The sequence below is a fragment of the Macrobrachium rosenbergii genome, chromosome 52 (assembly GCF_040412425.1).
Source record: "Macrobrachium rosenbergii isolate ZJJX-2024 chromosome 52, ASM4041242v1, whole genome shotgun sequence".
NCBI lineage: Eukaryota > Metazoa > Arthropoda > Malacostraca > Decapoda > Palaemonidae > Macrobrachium > Macrobrachium rosenbergii.
The window spans coordinates 17,091,921-17,107,970 of NC_089792.1; the positions used below are offsets into that span (position 1 = coordinate 17,091,921).

General features: G+C 33.6%; 1 protein-coding gene across 2 annotated transcripts in view; it reads left to right on the forward strand.

Moving 5' to 3' along the window:
- Positions 1 to 14,278, forward strand: part of LOC136833721 (carnitine O-palmitoyltransferase 1, liver isoform-like) — a 97,873-nt gene extending 83,595 nt beyond the window's left edge. Inside the window, exons 12-19 of one of the 2 annotated variants that reach the window (XR_010851573.1) lie at positions 75 to 194; positions 929 to 1,082; positions 2,141 to 2,274; positions 2,420 to 2,518; positions 4,526 to 4,682; positions 7,856 to 7,975; positions 10,650 to 12,616; positions 12,682 to 14,278. Coding sequence is in view for 1 of the 2 variants with exons in the window: in XM_067095934.1 (XP_066952035.1) it covers positions 75 to 194; positions 929 to 1,082; positions 2,141 to 2,274; positions 2,420 to 2,518; positions 4,526 to 4,682; positions 7,856 to 7,975; positions 10,650 to 10,862 (997 nt within the window). In the remaining variant the exon portion in view is untranslated. Of the gene's footprint in view, positions 1 to 74; positions 195 to 928; positions 1,083 to 2,140; positions 2,275 to 2,419; positions 2,519 to 4,525; positions 4,683 to 7,855; positions 7,976 to 10,649 lie in introns of both variants that reach the window. The other variant, XM_067095934.1, reaches the window with a different exon arrangement.
- Positions 14,279 to 16,050: the final 1,772 nt, after the last annotated feature.

Consider the following 16,050-nt stretch of genomic DNA (forward strand, 5'->3'; position numbering starts at 1 on the left):
CAGAAAGTTCTATGGTAAAAGTATGGAACTATTATGGCATATAGTGATGACATTTTTTTTTCTTTTTCCAACAGGTTTGACAAAAGTGTAAACATATGTTTTTTCCCCAATGGCCAGTGTGGTCTCAATGTAGAGCATTCCATGGCTGATGCCCCAGCAATAGGTCATGTCTGGGAATATGCTATGACTATGGAGTAAGTACTGCTGTATTTCATGTTTTGATTTTTCCTGTGAACATTCAGAAGATATCAAGTGTGACAGGTTTTAGCTTTTACAGTATTAGTGTATTCCATAAAAATCTCTTCATATTTATTATTAACAGTTTTTCACGAGAAGCTGCAAGAAGAGTGTTTCTAATGGGACTTTTTATACATAAGGAAAAATGGATTCAAAGTTTTTAAGACTTTGAACCCCTGTAAAATTTTTATTATTAGAGGTACTGCAAGAGTCCTTTTTTAGAAGAAAGGTCTTTGAGGACAGAATAATTTGAAAGCAAAATATTGGCCTCTAGTGGGTAGGAAATTTGAAAACACTCTTTTCCTTGAAATTATTTTTAAAATTTCCTTATATAACAATTTTCCTTTTGCAAATATGTTATCAGAACAACTAGAACAATAATTCTGTTAGATGAGCACTCTGAGCATCCAGTATAATGAAAACAAAATTTCTCATTATACCCACCAAAGTTTGAAAACCCCCTTAGTCAGAAACACAAAAAAATGCATTTAGATGACTCTTGAACCTTTTGTTTCTAAATCTGTGCAGAATGTGCAGAAATAAACTCTGTCCCTTATCCCACCCAAGAACAAGAAAATAATCACTGAGTGGCAGTTTCACAGACCTATTTTTTTTTTATAAGTCAATAACAAATTGGAAAAAAAGACAAGTTTTATAGAAATTACTAGGATGTGTTTTTTTGTTTTTTTAGAGTGATTGAAAAGAGGTATCTGGAAAATGGCCAAGCTATGCCACCACCTAAAACATTTAAGCAGAGCAATTTCAACCCACCTCGTCGTATAATCTGGGACATTACTGATGCACTGGAGAAAGAAATCACAAGAGCTTTTGCATTTAATCAGAAGGTTAGTAACCAAAATCTGGAAAGGAATCAGTTTCCAAAAGAAGAGCTTGTTGGCCTGAATACTTACTTGTCATGGTTATTGCTGTTACTGAATTTTGTATATTTGGTATAGTTTTCTAATGTTTTGTCAAGACTCATCTTGGTATTTCCCAGAGGAATGGTGGATTTCAGGATGGTTCTATATATATGGGTTGTTACTTTGTTTTTAAATTTTGCTTACTGTATTCTGAATTTTGATCTGTTATTGCATTCTACTGTTTCAGCTTCAATATAGCTGCCAGTCTAGATGATCTTTCCATTTGACTTTGCATGGCTGGTGTAGCAGGGGCGGTTTGTGTGAAGGGGAAACTGATTTGATACTGTTTGGTGTTGGTATTTTGGCTTAGTAGCTTTACAGCCAGTGTGGTGCTTTTCATTTTGAAATTTGATTGGTTTTGTGAGTCTTGCTGTTGAGTTATCCCCAGTATCACTGGCAGTTTAGATGACATTATCTTGCATGGTTAGTGTATAGATGTAAGACAGGTGGTGAGGGGAGAGCTGGTTTGGCACCCATAATGTTGGTGATTGTTGGCTGAGGGGTTTTGTAGTTAGTGTAGTGCTTGTCATTCTAAATATCACTGGTGGTCTAGACAATCTTTTTAAGTGACTTTTCTTGGAGCAAGGATGGGTTGTAAAAGGGAAAACTGGTTTAGCACACATTGTTGTAGGTTGGTTAGTCGAGGTGGCTGTGTGGATTGTTGGGACTGCATCCAGAAAAATTTGGGGAAAATGAGATGGAAAGAGGTCTTTGTGGATTATTATTATATTATTATTATTATTATTATTATTAATGATGGATTTTTCTTCATCTTATTGAGAGGACAATATAATTAACTTGGTATATCAACCATAATAAAAAATATGTATGAAAATTTTCTCTACTGCATTTCAATTTTTTTATTAATAAGTTAGATACCCCACTTTAGTAAAATTTTGTGATCTTCCATTCCTGGATTTAAGCCATACTAAATGTTAAACCAACCTTTAAAAGTCCTTTGCTTTGCTTTTTTTTTCTTACAGAACAACAGTGACTTGGACCTTGAAATTCGCAATCACTGTAGGTTTGGTAAAGGCATGATCAAGAAAGCCAGAATTAGCCCTGATGCCTTCATTCAGATAGCACTTCAGTTGGCATATTATCGTGACAGTGGAAGGTTTGGAACCTGCTTTTTTCTTTATATAGCCAATTTGAGAAATAACTAAGATGAGAGAAGTTAATTTATGGTACTGAGTTCATTAGTTGAAGTAATATGTTGCATTTGAATTATTTCTAATATGTTGCTTTTGAATTATTTCCAGATTCTGCCAGACGTATGAGGCATCTGCTACAAGACTTTACCAGAATGGACGAACAGAAACTGTTCGTTCATGCACTGAATATACCACTGCATTTGTTCGGTAAGCAAAGGAGTTTTTTTTATGAGAATGTTACGCATGATTCTGTTTTTCAAGTTAACATTTTGACAAAGATGTTTTTTTTATGAATACACTTTTCTGGTTATTGATTTTTAATTTTTGTTTTTAATTCTGCTTTTCAACTGATGGAAATATGATAGAGGTATTTATGACAACAGAAATTATAAATTATTTTGTCAGATATGTGACTAGTAATTATTGCATACAATTTAAGAATAAATCATGAAATGTTGAGACAGTTAACCACTTCTCTTTGAAGCATATGAACTGAAATTATGTAAGAGAAAATGTCCTTATAGATCAGATTTTCAAGAGTGTCTCAGCTTGCATGTGTTGATATTTGTAAACCTAAAACAATTGGTAAAATTTTGCTTGGACTTCCTACACACTTTCTGCTATGATTTAGCTTACATATGTTTGTAACCAAATGCAATATATTTCCACTTAGGCTGTAATACCTAAGTACCACCTGAGTTCTTGTATCTCAACTTCAGAGATAGTTTAATAGAGGAATATAGATTCTAATCCCTTTTCCAGTTGAGTTATTGAAGTTGGTTTAGGTAGATTGGATATAGTTGAGCTTCCTTAAGATGCTTTCCTGGCATCAGAAGTTTTTTGGAAAATGTGCCCCATTTCAATCAAAGATTGAGAATAATTCCAGTGATTTTAGTTTTGTTGTCAGATTTTCCCTTGCAAATTTATGCGTTACAAACCTCTTGAACAAGCTCCATGTACCTTTGTGGAAGGTCCTACCATTAGCTCAATCTTAATCAATAGCTAGTGCTCCATGGTTTCTTATTTTCCCAGCTTTTTCCATTGTTGTTTTGGATATCCAGATACGACTAGAGCAGAACTAATGTTAGTTATCTGTTGTGAATATACCACAACTCTTCCCTTCCACCAGTTTTACATCTTGTAATGTAATTACTTTTGAAGTGGAAGTTAGTTCCTCCCCTCCAGCGCCATCTCCTTCTTACAAAAATGTGTGATACCACACCCCTTGCATTGTAGGGATATAATGTTAATGTATTCAGAATTTTCCAAAGGGGCTCTTCATCCTCTTAACCATGTTTTTAGCTACAAAGGAGATTTCCTAATCTACACTGGCAAGTATAAAAAGGAACTCAAATAATAATAGGCATTTTTATTTTCTGTAAAAATCTATAGTAGTTGCCCATGGTGCTTTTAAAGTATTAGTAATAATGTAGTGTTATTTGAACTTAATAGCATCAACATCAGTAATACTGTTAGTAAAACACCTCCATAGCATAACAGTGAAATGAATGAAAGACCTCTGATACTGAGTACCATGGCAATGTGGTATCATCTCACTTAATGCCGGTTTTACCTTTTTTAAAAGTTGTAAAAAAGAATATATCAAGTTACCAAATGTTGACTCTCTTGAAAATCAGTTACAACATATACTAGTAGAAGATAACCCAAAGAGAAGATCGTTATGTTGTTAATTTGAATTAAAATTGTTGCCAGGGAGAAAAGGAATTCTTTCAAACACTTGTAATTTAAAATAAAAAGCATGAGAACCAGACATTTAAACAAGACAGTATTTCAGCAAAGATGTAACAGAAGATCTAGAGCAAGTGGCACTAATATCATCTCACTAAATGTAGAAAACCTTGCAAACAATACCTGGTTTTAATAAGATAAACTCTATTTTTAGCTTTCTATGCTAAAAAAAGATTGATGAATATTTGTTAAGATCGAGAGGTTACCAAATGTTGTGAGATATACTGTATTATGAATTATCAAATGCAGCGCTACCTGTGCAGAGCAAGCATGGATTAGAAGCAGATGCAAAGTCAGTTAATCAGTAGTCTTTGTTATACTGAAGTTGAGCCTCATGCCTTAATGACTGCATCACTGATTTTTTTAGATCTGTTAAGACAGCAGTAGCTTCATTTTAGGATGTATGTATCATCATCTGCATATTTGACAAGTTCTTAGTCATTATTTCATTGATGAACCTTGCAGAGCAATGGTCAGTGGGAAGTGTTCCAAGACAGAATTGATGCAGCTCCTCCGAGATGCAGGTGAAAACCATCAAAAGCTGTATAGGGATGCCATGAATGGCCAGGGCATTGACCGTCACTTGTTTGCTTTATTTGTTGTATCAAAAGGACTTGGATATGTAAGTTGTTACAAGTTCATTCTGTATTTCCTTCAACAATTTACAGTAGTTATTTTGTGGAAACAATTTAATGAATGTTATCTTAATGCTATAATTGATATTTTTTATTAGAACTATATGTTAAGTTTCCCGAATTATTTTTTCACAAACCAAATATTTTATTTGGAAACTTTTGAACATGAAATAGAAATATAGTTATAAATTTTCTACACAAGCCATTGCCTTTGACCTGGGCAGACAATAGTTTAATGTAGGTTCTTTGCTTTGTTCATTGTTTTTCTGTTTTGACATCCATTTCTTAGAAGAAAAAAAATTAAGATCCTTTCTCCCTACTGTTGGATGGTTATAATGTTTCCAGTAACCAGTAATGTTTAATCATACTTTATTTTTATAAAAATATAACAACAAGCAAAGACTACAGTAAAGTTATACGAGATTGACAACAGTAGTTCTGCTGGTTTCCTTAACCTCTGTGCTTTTAGTATTTTTTAATATATTACTTCATAAACACAATTGTGGAGTTATTCTCTTAAAGAATTTCTGCTACATTTGCATTTCTGCTACATTTGCCATTATGAGAATTTAACTATTGGATGTATTGTTCAGCACAATATTATTTATAAGTATAAGAAATTATAGTGTCTGGCTTATAAATTTTATTTGCCATCTTGACAGTTGAAATTGAGCCTTCTTTTATCACACACCAGTTACTTATAATTAGTGCGTATTCATGATTTTTAAATGGATGAGACACAAGACACTCTTGTTTAACATACAAAAGATCAGTGGTAACCTTGCCTCTGTTCTTATGGATCCCATGCTTCTTAGCATTCAGATGTCTCACTTTCTGGGTGGCTGTGATGTTGCACACAGCTTGAGTAACTCAAGTCATCATAACAGATGATGTTCAAAGGGATTCTTATTGTTGGCAGTACTTGCAGAACTTCATGACGGGGTTGTCCCTGGTCCCTTCTCCCTCAGAATTTCTGTTCTTTACAGATGTTTCAGTTGGGTGAGGACCCCATCTGCTGGACTTTTAAGTAGTAGGAATTTGGTCTGCAAATGTAAGATCACAATAATTTTATCTTAGTTACAGGCTTTCTATGTGTTCAGACTTTTGCTCTTCATGTGAGAGGCAAGACAGTAGGACAGATGAGGGACAGTATAGCTAGTGTAGCATATAAAAAACTATAGGGACTTGAAATCAGAAATCTTTTGTCCCCATGTGGTCACAATTTGTTTGGGTAAAGTGCAATGAAGTTAAAATAATTCCAAGGTTCATTCCAGGAAGAAACAACCTGATTGCACACAGTCTCAGTAGAGGAGTCATCTCTTTTCTTTGGGATTATTGCTTCATTCAGACATTTGCAAGGCTCTGTGAGAACTATTGGACACTAGCTTATTGCATTTGTCTTGATAAAGGCAGTGTCAAACACAGTTTGGCCTTCAAAGACCTGTCAATGATTTCAGTGGCTCCTTTCTGTCTACAGCAAGAATGGTTTACTCAGTTATGTCTCTGATAGTAAATATCCCCAGGAGAATTGCTGGATGGGGGAGGCTATTAAATTCTGCCATTTTCATGGGAACCTGAAGATATTAGATATTCATGCATGGAGGTAAACTAACAAGGTCTCATATCTAGAGGATATTCAGCAGAAGCAAACCAGTTCTGTAGTTGGTGCAAAGAAAAGGGGTTTGATCAGGTAAGTGTGAATTTTCCTACCTTAGCTGATAATCTTACACTGAGAGAAAAAGGAAAAAGCCATGGGATTTGGTTAGTGAAGGATATAGGTTTTCTCTCGAGTCTTTGATCTTCATGGACTAGATGTGAGCTGTTCAGCTGGGCTTAAGTTATGATGTCAACATTCTGAGAACCTTCTTCAGAAGTTAAGTCCCCCAAATGCCTTTTGTCTTTAGTAAGAAGAATTTTATATGGGCTTTTGCATCTTTGTGGTGAGTCAGTGAATATCATGTTTTTTCCAGTAAGGTTACCGACACCAGGAATTGAAAGTCTGTAGGTTTGCCCTTAACAGCTGATTTTGTAGCAATACACAAAACTTCAGATGGCCAGTCCACTTTGCTCTTCACCATTCCATCTTTCTCATTCCATGCCAGAATTGAAGAGGACACTGTACCTTGTGCAGTTACACCCATATAATTTCTTTCCTACAGGGTTTTTCAAGAAGCATGTGATGAGGAATGAGATTCATCACAGGCCCAGGTGGGCTATCTTGAGGGCATGTGGTAAATGTGATGGATTACAAAGCAGCATTAGTTAAGATGGTTTTCCATGAAAAAAGAATGTTCTCTGCTTCTTTATTATGTAAATGTAATTGATGATGGGTACTTTGTGGTATCAAATAAGCTTTGTGACATTTTACTTCATGTATGTTTACACAAGTGGTTATATCTATACTCTTCAGCCCCTGTAGTAGGCAGGACAGGCAATACTTGCTTCAGTTAAGGTCATGGACTTGATCAATTCATCAGCCTTGCCTCAGTGTTCAGGTTATCCATGATGGCATCCTTCAAGATGTTGACTTTCCAAGGTTATTTTCATCCATGTCTCACTTGACTGTTAAGTGCTTATTCCATCCCAGGAACACTGTAAGGATTAATAACTACAAACTTTTCAGTGCCACTGTCATTAGCAAGGTTCCTCCTAATGGAGCCTAAAGGTCCAAATCAGCTAGTTCTGGGTTGTTCAGCAGCTCAATCCTTCCTGCCTAAATTGCAGTTTGGGCTAACTGTAAGTAATGGGTTGGTGCTGAAGCCAATCTTATTTAAAAAAAATTCTTGCCTCCCACCTCCTTTGATCTCTCAGATAATGGTCCACATTACATGAAAAGTGATAATCTTGAGTCTTAACTACTGGGGAACCAGGACACCTTAGTGCATGCATGACTGCTGCCACTCTTGATTTGTTGTTGAACAATAGAGTTGAGCAACTGGGGCATTCAAAGACCATGAATTTTGATGAATTACAAGTGATAGTTTGCATGAAAATTATTTTTTAAATAGTTTGAGTTTAAACATTACATATAGATACAAAAGTTTTTTTTTTACATTGCTGCTACTTATGCAACTAAAAGATGGCTACTTTTACAACTAAAAATGGTTTAATAAAATAAGAGCTGATTTCCCCGTGTTAATATATTTCACTTACTTTACAGGAAAGTAAATTCCTTGAGGAGATTATAAAGAGGCCATGGACCCTATCCACATCCCAGCAGCCTCAGCAACAAATACAAACAGATGCTCCAGATATCAACTTGGAAGTCTTCAGGAAAATGGTATGTAAGAACAAGAACAACTGTTAGGAGGAAAGTAAAGGGGACAAAATGACAATGGAAAAAAAAAGTAAATGCATGTGACTTCTACATGAAAAAATGGAAAAGGAATTAGAGAAATTCACGGAGACTTCTTGTTTGCCCTGGAATTCCAGGCTCAGAATCTCTTAGTAAAGATTTGTTTTGGGTCTCTGGTTATTTGCTGCATTGCCCTGCTCTTTTGAAGTTGTTCTTTTCTGTCCTAGGGGATTTCAAGTAGTGCCTCCAGCAGTTTCCATCATTTTGGAACTCTCACTTTTGTCCATCTCATCCCTAATTCATAGGAATCAGACTCTCAAGACTTTTTTGTGTTGCATTTGACAGATTATGCATAGTTAATGTGTTGCAGGGGTCTCCTCACTCAGCTCAGGTGGCATTAACCCTGAACACTTTCCTCTTCTTTGCTGTTTAGTTGTACCAGGGGCTCTCCAGTACCCTTAAAGTAGTTCTTTGGCTGGCAGCTTTCTTTTACGTGCTTTTATCTATGCTTTTGGAGCAGTATTTACAGATGTTTCTGGTTGTCTGATCATTGTGGCAGGTTATGCTAAGGGATTCTAGTCAGTCATCCTCCTTTTCTTGATTGCTTCATCCCTCATCCCTTCCGCACACATAGAGGAGTCTTTTTTTTCTGCAAGTAGCTGTCTCTATGCTTTAGTTGCTTGGTGCAAACTATCATGGGTTACATCCTCTGTTATATTCATTATTTATTGAAGCTACCTGGCTTCTTGCATCTAAGGTTTCTGTTCACTTCAGAGGCTCTTCTGCATTGTCCTCCCTCCTACAGTGCAATTAAGGTTAATTATGATTAAGGGGTTTTGTATAAGCAATGTTTTTATAATAAAATAAGCTTTTAAATTAACCCATAAATCATAATTGTCAGTGCTCTTCTCCCTTCCCCCTACTGTTTTATCCAACTGGAAATTTGGAGCTTGGTACATTAATGAGAAGTATTAGTTGGTAGAAGATGGACTGTGAATTGGAAATTTGCTGCAAGTCTTTTCCTTTTTTTAGCTCTTCAAGTCAGTGTGACTGGGTTTGTTTCAAATGGCATAAGGCTAATTATGATTCAGGGTTTGTATAAGATCTTGTTTTATTGTAAGAACATTGATTTTCATTTTTACAGTCACAAAAATGTGAACCATTAAGATATAAAAAATGTTTTGTTCTGTTAGTCAGGTAGTTAAAGACTTGTGCTTCAAGTCTAATGAATTTGGTTAAAAAAATGAAGGTGAAGTAGCAGCTTTAATTTATGTAAGTTGTTTTGAGAAATGAACCTCTAAATTTGGAGCAGCCTGACTTTGGGCAGATGCATATTAAAGTTGTTTTGACCTTGAATTCAAGGTAGGTGAGCCACTGGTTTGGTGCTGTTGTCTAACATTAGTGGGGAATAGGTGTTAATAAATTGCTATGGTACTTTTCATTGTAATCAGTTTAAAAAAACATCATACTGTTTTGACCAAATACACATCATCCACTCCAGTTTGCAGGAATGGTTATGAAAAATAACCCATAGTGAATTACCTTAAAAGCCTGTAAAAATAATTTTCCAGTGTCCTTTTTTTATTAATTTCCTTTTTTTTTTTGTTGCTTTCCCTTGATCTAGAAAACAGTAAAATTAACAATAATTACTAGCAGAACAAGTAGAAGAGCTCTCATTAACCCCTGTTGAAATTGAGGGTAATGAACTTACACCAGGGAAAACAATAAACATATCCTTAAGCTACACATTAATGTTAAACCTTACACCTAATTTTAATTATGTACTATATATACTACCTAAAAGGAAACCACCAAAATATTTAAATAAACAGACTGAAAAGCTTCAAAGACTGAGGCTAGCAGGATGAAGAGCAGTGTAAATCGTCAGGGAAAAGTAAAAAAGAAAATGGAACACTAAGTAATACTTTCAAATGGTGATGAAAACTGTCCAGTTGGTGAAGATGGGAAATATCAAAGTGTGGATTACTAGTCACTTAACCTAGGGCAAAATAATGAAGTGGTGAAATAAAATGGGAAAATAAAAATGATGAATGTAACATATATGTTGAGAATATCCTTACTGGAGATTAGGGAGGCAAAGAATCTCAGTGAGTGGCTAGCAGTTCATCAAGCACAAAATGTGAGACCTGTTACACTTCTTTTTGCATTTATAAACAAAACATGGATGTGTCTGGGATTTCACAGACCATAAAATTGGACCACTGTGTTAGTAATGAGTTTGTGATAAAACAAATATAATTGTGTTATGCATTGTATTTTGATTTATATTATAATCAGTGTTATCCATTTTTTTATTATTCTTCACTCTGTTTTATCTTTTTTTGGAAGCTAATATTCTTTTAGGGTTTAAAAATAGTAAATATTTGTTCATTTTGATTATTAACAGTAACATTGTTTTCAGTTCCTTGGAGTATTTTCAGCTGAATATTCTGTTTTAATGTTATAACCAATATTGCATTACACTTTTCTAAAGATTGTATTCATTTTCCATTATATAAAGAAGATGAATTATGTTAACTTGTGCATCTGCCAATTTAAATTTGTAAAATTTCTTTTGGATTTTTACTCAAGAGTTGTGGCATTAATTGTCATTAACAAATAGTATATTTTTTAATTTGATATATGAATTTTTTTTCAGTGTTCTCCAGGAGGTGGCTTTGGCCCTGTGTCAGATGATGGCTATGGTGTTTCATACATGCTCCCAACTGAGTACAACATATTCTTCCATGTCTCATCAAAGAAGTCATGTTCCTCCACAGACACTAGAAAATTTTTAGACATCTTGTTCAAGAGTATGGATGACATGAGACTACTTTTTGATAATTCCAATCTTGAAGATGATAACAGCTAATTTCACGCTTTAGGTAAATCTTGCTTTACATAATTTAGCTCCTCCTTTTCATATATCTAGTTTAGAATAATACTCAAGTCTTTCATTATTGTAAATGTATACTATAATATACTTGAAAGCAATATCAATGCAATTGTTAGGAGAATATTTACAGCATAAAAAGTAGGCTAAAGAACTTAACAGTTCTGGAAATTTTAGCTTAAGCCTACTTTCTTACCTTAACTTGACAATCTTCATATTCAGCCACTATTCTCAGGAAAACAAGATTTTGATTTTTCAGGTATCTTATTGCACATTCTATATGAAGTATTGATGATAAATGTTTACTGATATTTAGAAAACATTGTGTCAGTCATAGAGACTGGCAGCTTCTTTAATTGCAGGGCAGTATAATCATTCCATACTGGACAATTATAAGCTGGGCTGTCTGTGTAAGACTTGCTATTAAGCAATGCAGGGTTGATAAACAATTTGATGATTACATTGGCCTAGAATTAGATTCTGTAAAGTGTGCTTTATTTGAATTCTGTAGACAAATTATTAATACAGGAAGTAGAATTCACTGAGCAGTTGATATTAAAAAACTTGCAGGTACTTTTAAGATATTGTTTTTGATGTTTTAAAGCAGCATTTTGGTTGATTTTTAGATGTATGGAGACAATTAGACTGAACCCTACATATGCTGCCTCTTAAATAATTCAACTCAGTCAAGTACTAAAAGTATATTCACTATTTGAAAACTACCAGAAATACTGTAAGGAATCATCATAAGAATCTTTATCTTTGATATTAACATGAAATGGTTTTAAGAGAATTTATGGGGTACATTACAGGAAATTTTATATCAGCCTCCGATGTTAAAATTGGTGACCATTGAATGTCAAAATGAGTCATACATAAACTATATAGTGTGGCACACACATATTGATTTGTGAAATAATTCTACAAGGTGAGCTGAAATCAAACTTTTAAACTTTTTTTAGAAGTTTTTCATGATTACTATAACTGTTTATCCAGACCACTGAGTTGGTATAATGTTGAGCTGGCCATGGAATTTTAGGTAAATAAATTTGGCAATATGGGCTTGCTCTTTATCAGAATAACTATTTTGAAGATTATGTACATATAAAGCATTGTACTGTGTTTTACAGTAAAGATTTTTATGGGTTCTTTCTTTGATATACTGTTGAAGGAAACTACAAATGGAAATGTGAAATCTTCAAAATTATTTAACTGTAATTTCTCACTGGGTAAAAATCATTGTTGTACTACTATGTCAACTGTTGCTGTTGCTCTGCGACAGCACAAATGCTAATAGTGTGCTCTTATAGTACTTATCAATTTTTTGCAAGGTTATTTACTGGTTTGAGAATTAGTTTCTTTCTTGATTCTCAAAATACTGTACTTGTAACCTTTTGTTGTTGGATAGTATGCTGTGTTTTTGTTTTGCATGCCATCCCTGCATTGTATAAGCCTAATATTTTACATATGCATTTATATCCCTAAAGCTGAAAAACCAGAAGACTCAAAATTAACAAACTGGCAGTGAGATGTTAGCTACATGAGTTAGTCACCACTTCACTCATTGCAGCTTGTTTTCTACTGGTCTAGGTTCATAAGAAACCTATTATTATGCTTTTGGTTTGCTTCTGCCTGCACTTGTGAATCTTTGATGATTAATAATCGAGTAATTCCCAGTTTTTAATCATCTTGCTGTCAGTTTTAGTGGATGATATTACACACTGTCAGTTTTAGTGGATGATATTACACACTGTCAGTTTTGGTGAATGATAGTGTACACACACACACACACACACAGCTGTTTGGTAATCCATTTGTGTTCACAGTATATAAGCTTTAGTGTCCTTTTTTACATAACTAGTTCTGTAGAATCCTACACATCCATCATTAATAACAATCCATGGAGAGATATGACTAAACTTTACAGCCCTTTACCAACTTGGAGGATGTGAGATGAGCAATACAATGATAGCAGACAGTTGGAGTCTGATGTGGAACTGAGGATTTGTGCTACACACTCAGGAATGCAGAACAGTCTCCAGTTGGCTACATTTTAGGCAGCCTAGAAGATAGCTTGCATGAAAGATATTAAAGTCTGTTACATTTAGAGAATTAATGAAAAATTTTATTTTGGATATTTTGTTAATATGCTTTGACTGCCTTTGTACATAATGTTTTTTGCTGCCTGACAATGTTTGTGAGTATCTGAATATTGTGCTTTTTGAATTATGTCAAGTCTGTCCATTAATGATTCCTTAAGCTTATGCTTACTTTTGTATCTCAGATAGACACTTTGCTGCATTATTGATTTAGTTCAATCTTTGTATTGATCTAGATAGCATTTATAAAATTCTAAGGGGTATATTTACATAAGAGTTATGTGTAACAATTTCCTTGTTTCCTCAGATAGAGATCCATAGTCTGCATGTAAGCCATTCTCTTGACTTAAAAGATTGGATTCATGACATGTGAAAAATAAGTAATAATAATAATGATTTGGTCCCACCCCCTCTTAGGTGTACCTATAGTACAGTAGTTTTACCTAAATTTTGACAATTTTAGTCTAATTCCTTGTCAAGAAGTCAGTAGGATATAGAAAATATAGTGAACAAGTTTGAATATTACACAACTTGAAATTATTTTAAAATATTGCAGTTTTGTAATGGAAAATAATTGATGAGATATGATAGTGTGTTATCTAGTGCTTTCTTTGAGCACATTTACTTCTAATGGGTTATATTTGTGTTGTTATTTTACTTTATCCAGTTATATTGCATGTAGTGTATTCAAATCGTATTATAAAATGGGAAAATTGCAATCATGCACCATTTGCGTTCTGGTAATCTTAACAGTCTCTGAATCATCTGATGATTGAGTTTTAATGACATCATTATTACTGTGTTGCCAAATGATAGCTGACTGAAGTACTTTGACATCCTCATTGCCAGTAGTTGCAAAATGAAACATAATTCAGATACATTCTTTTTGTAAATTAACGTGGCTAGGGTAAAAATGCAGCTTGCCTTTATTTACACAAGCACTAAATTTCAAATAAAGTATAGGTGTGATTTCACATTTCGGATGTTGCTTTCGCCTATTCCCAAAATGTTTTGCAGCTTGCATATTATTCGTATCTTTAGCTGCAGGCACAACCTGCAGTGGAAATTTGGTCGTATACTTTAAGAATTGCTTCCAGGATGAATACAAATTTATTTTTTTTTACCTAAGGAAGATTTTAACAAGTAAACAACTATACTGCAACTCTTCATAAACGTGCAGTAGTTACAGTAACTAATGCTCGCACACCTGTTTCTCGATTCAGTTGCTCATATCAGTACTTGTTGTTTATTCCAGTATTATGCATGAATTGCTAAATGGTTGTTAATTATAAGAAATAGTAATGAATCGTCAAACAAGTCATGTCACAATGTATGACAATTAGTCAAAAGCTAATTTATATGTAACATGCATTGTCAGTGGAATCTACTAAAACTGAGTGTGTTGAGGTGCATTTAGGTATGATGATGGATCATCTGGGACTCTTTTATAATAATTCCTATTACAGTACTGTCAATAATAATAATCTTACCAGTAATAATATTAGTAATGGTGTTTAAGTAAATAATAATATTAGTCAGGCTAGGTAGCAATGACCATCTAGAGTAAAACTAGCCTACAGTAGTGAGCATTTGGAATAACATTAGTTAGACCTGGGGGTGATTTTTTTGGAGCCATCCTTTAGAAAATCAAAGATTTTTACAAGCACAAAGAAGAAAAAGTTATAGGAGATCGAAAAGGAATTTTGCCATTCTTCAGGCTGGTACTGAATGTTTTGTCTGTGCTCAGTTTGCTTTTGGTAATCAGACCGAGACATGAATTCAATCCTTTTGAGACCTATCTGCAGTAATAGAGATTCATAGTCTATTTAAAATATGAAAATTATTTTGTTGTATTCTTGCAAGTTTGATAGACAACCACCACTGTATTTTGGGGTAATTTTCTGTATTTAACTTCTACTTTTCTGTCAAAACTAAATTTTTTAAGATAAATACATTTTGGATTCATGTTATGGGATTGAGTAAACTTTTAAAAATTAGGCATACATATTTTTTTAACTTTACTGTCTTGATCATTATTTAGATTAATGGTTATTTGGGTTAGAATGTGCAACTGTGTGAAGAAAAAGATACAGTTGTAGGTCAAACTGAAAGTTTTTTTGCTCAGTAGAAAGATTGATAAGATGAGGCCTGGACATCCTATTTCTATGTAAAACAAGTATCTTAAATTAAGAGAATGTCATTCATTTAGTTAAATATTTATTAAAAATGCATAAACTTATGAATGGTATTTATAAACTTGATGAAGTAAAATAATCAAGAACTTGAAGCAAATATAGGCAGTGCTTATTACATTAGGACCAATTACAAATCAAATTTGGTTTATACATTTCAGTGGTACTGTATTTCTATACAGTAAGTCTTTCGTTCATGGGAATTTACAAGATACACAATGAAGCACTTGTCCTTTTGCAAGTTATGCCTCTAGACTTGATATCCTGTATAATGCAATAATGAAATGATTTACATTTTGAAGAACAGGTAAGCTTGAAAAGAACTAGAAAGCAGAGATTACCATGCCAAATATTTAGTTGTATGATCTAGTTTTTTACTTTATAGTTTCATAAACAGTAAAAATTGAGCTCCATGTAATATCTAAGTCATAAATAATATCCATGTATTGAAAAAATATATAACAGCTGTAGGTTTGTAAATAAGGTATTTATTACAAACAAACCCTTTAGGCCAGTAATGTGAAAACTGAAAATGTTAACTCAATGGTCTGATTTAGCTATGCAGTTATAGTAATAACAGTCTATGTTGTCATTAAAATCATCTTGTGCAATTTTGTTGAAATTTTGTACTTTGTGACTGTTGACCTTAATTTTTAAAAATTCTGTAATTTTTATATAAATTCTAAATTTATTATAAGAAACAAAGCCTGTAGTGGAACCTTATGAAAACTCAGTGGTCTGGTTAAGTTACATAAGTGGTCTATTTAAATTATCTAAGACTTGCTGTAATACTATTAATAATAATTATTGTTTGATCCTTAATTTTTAATGCACTTTGTAAAAAATGCTGCCAAAATGCAGTAATTTTATTTATAA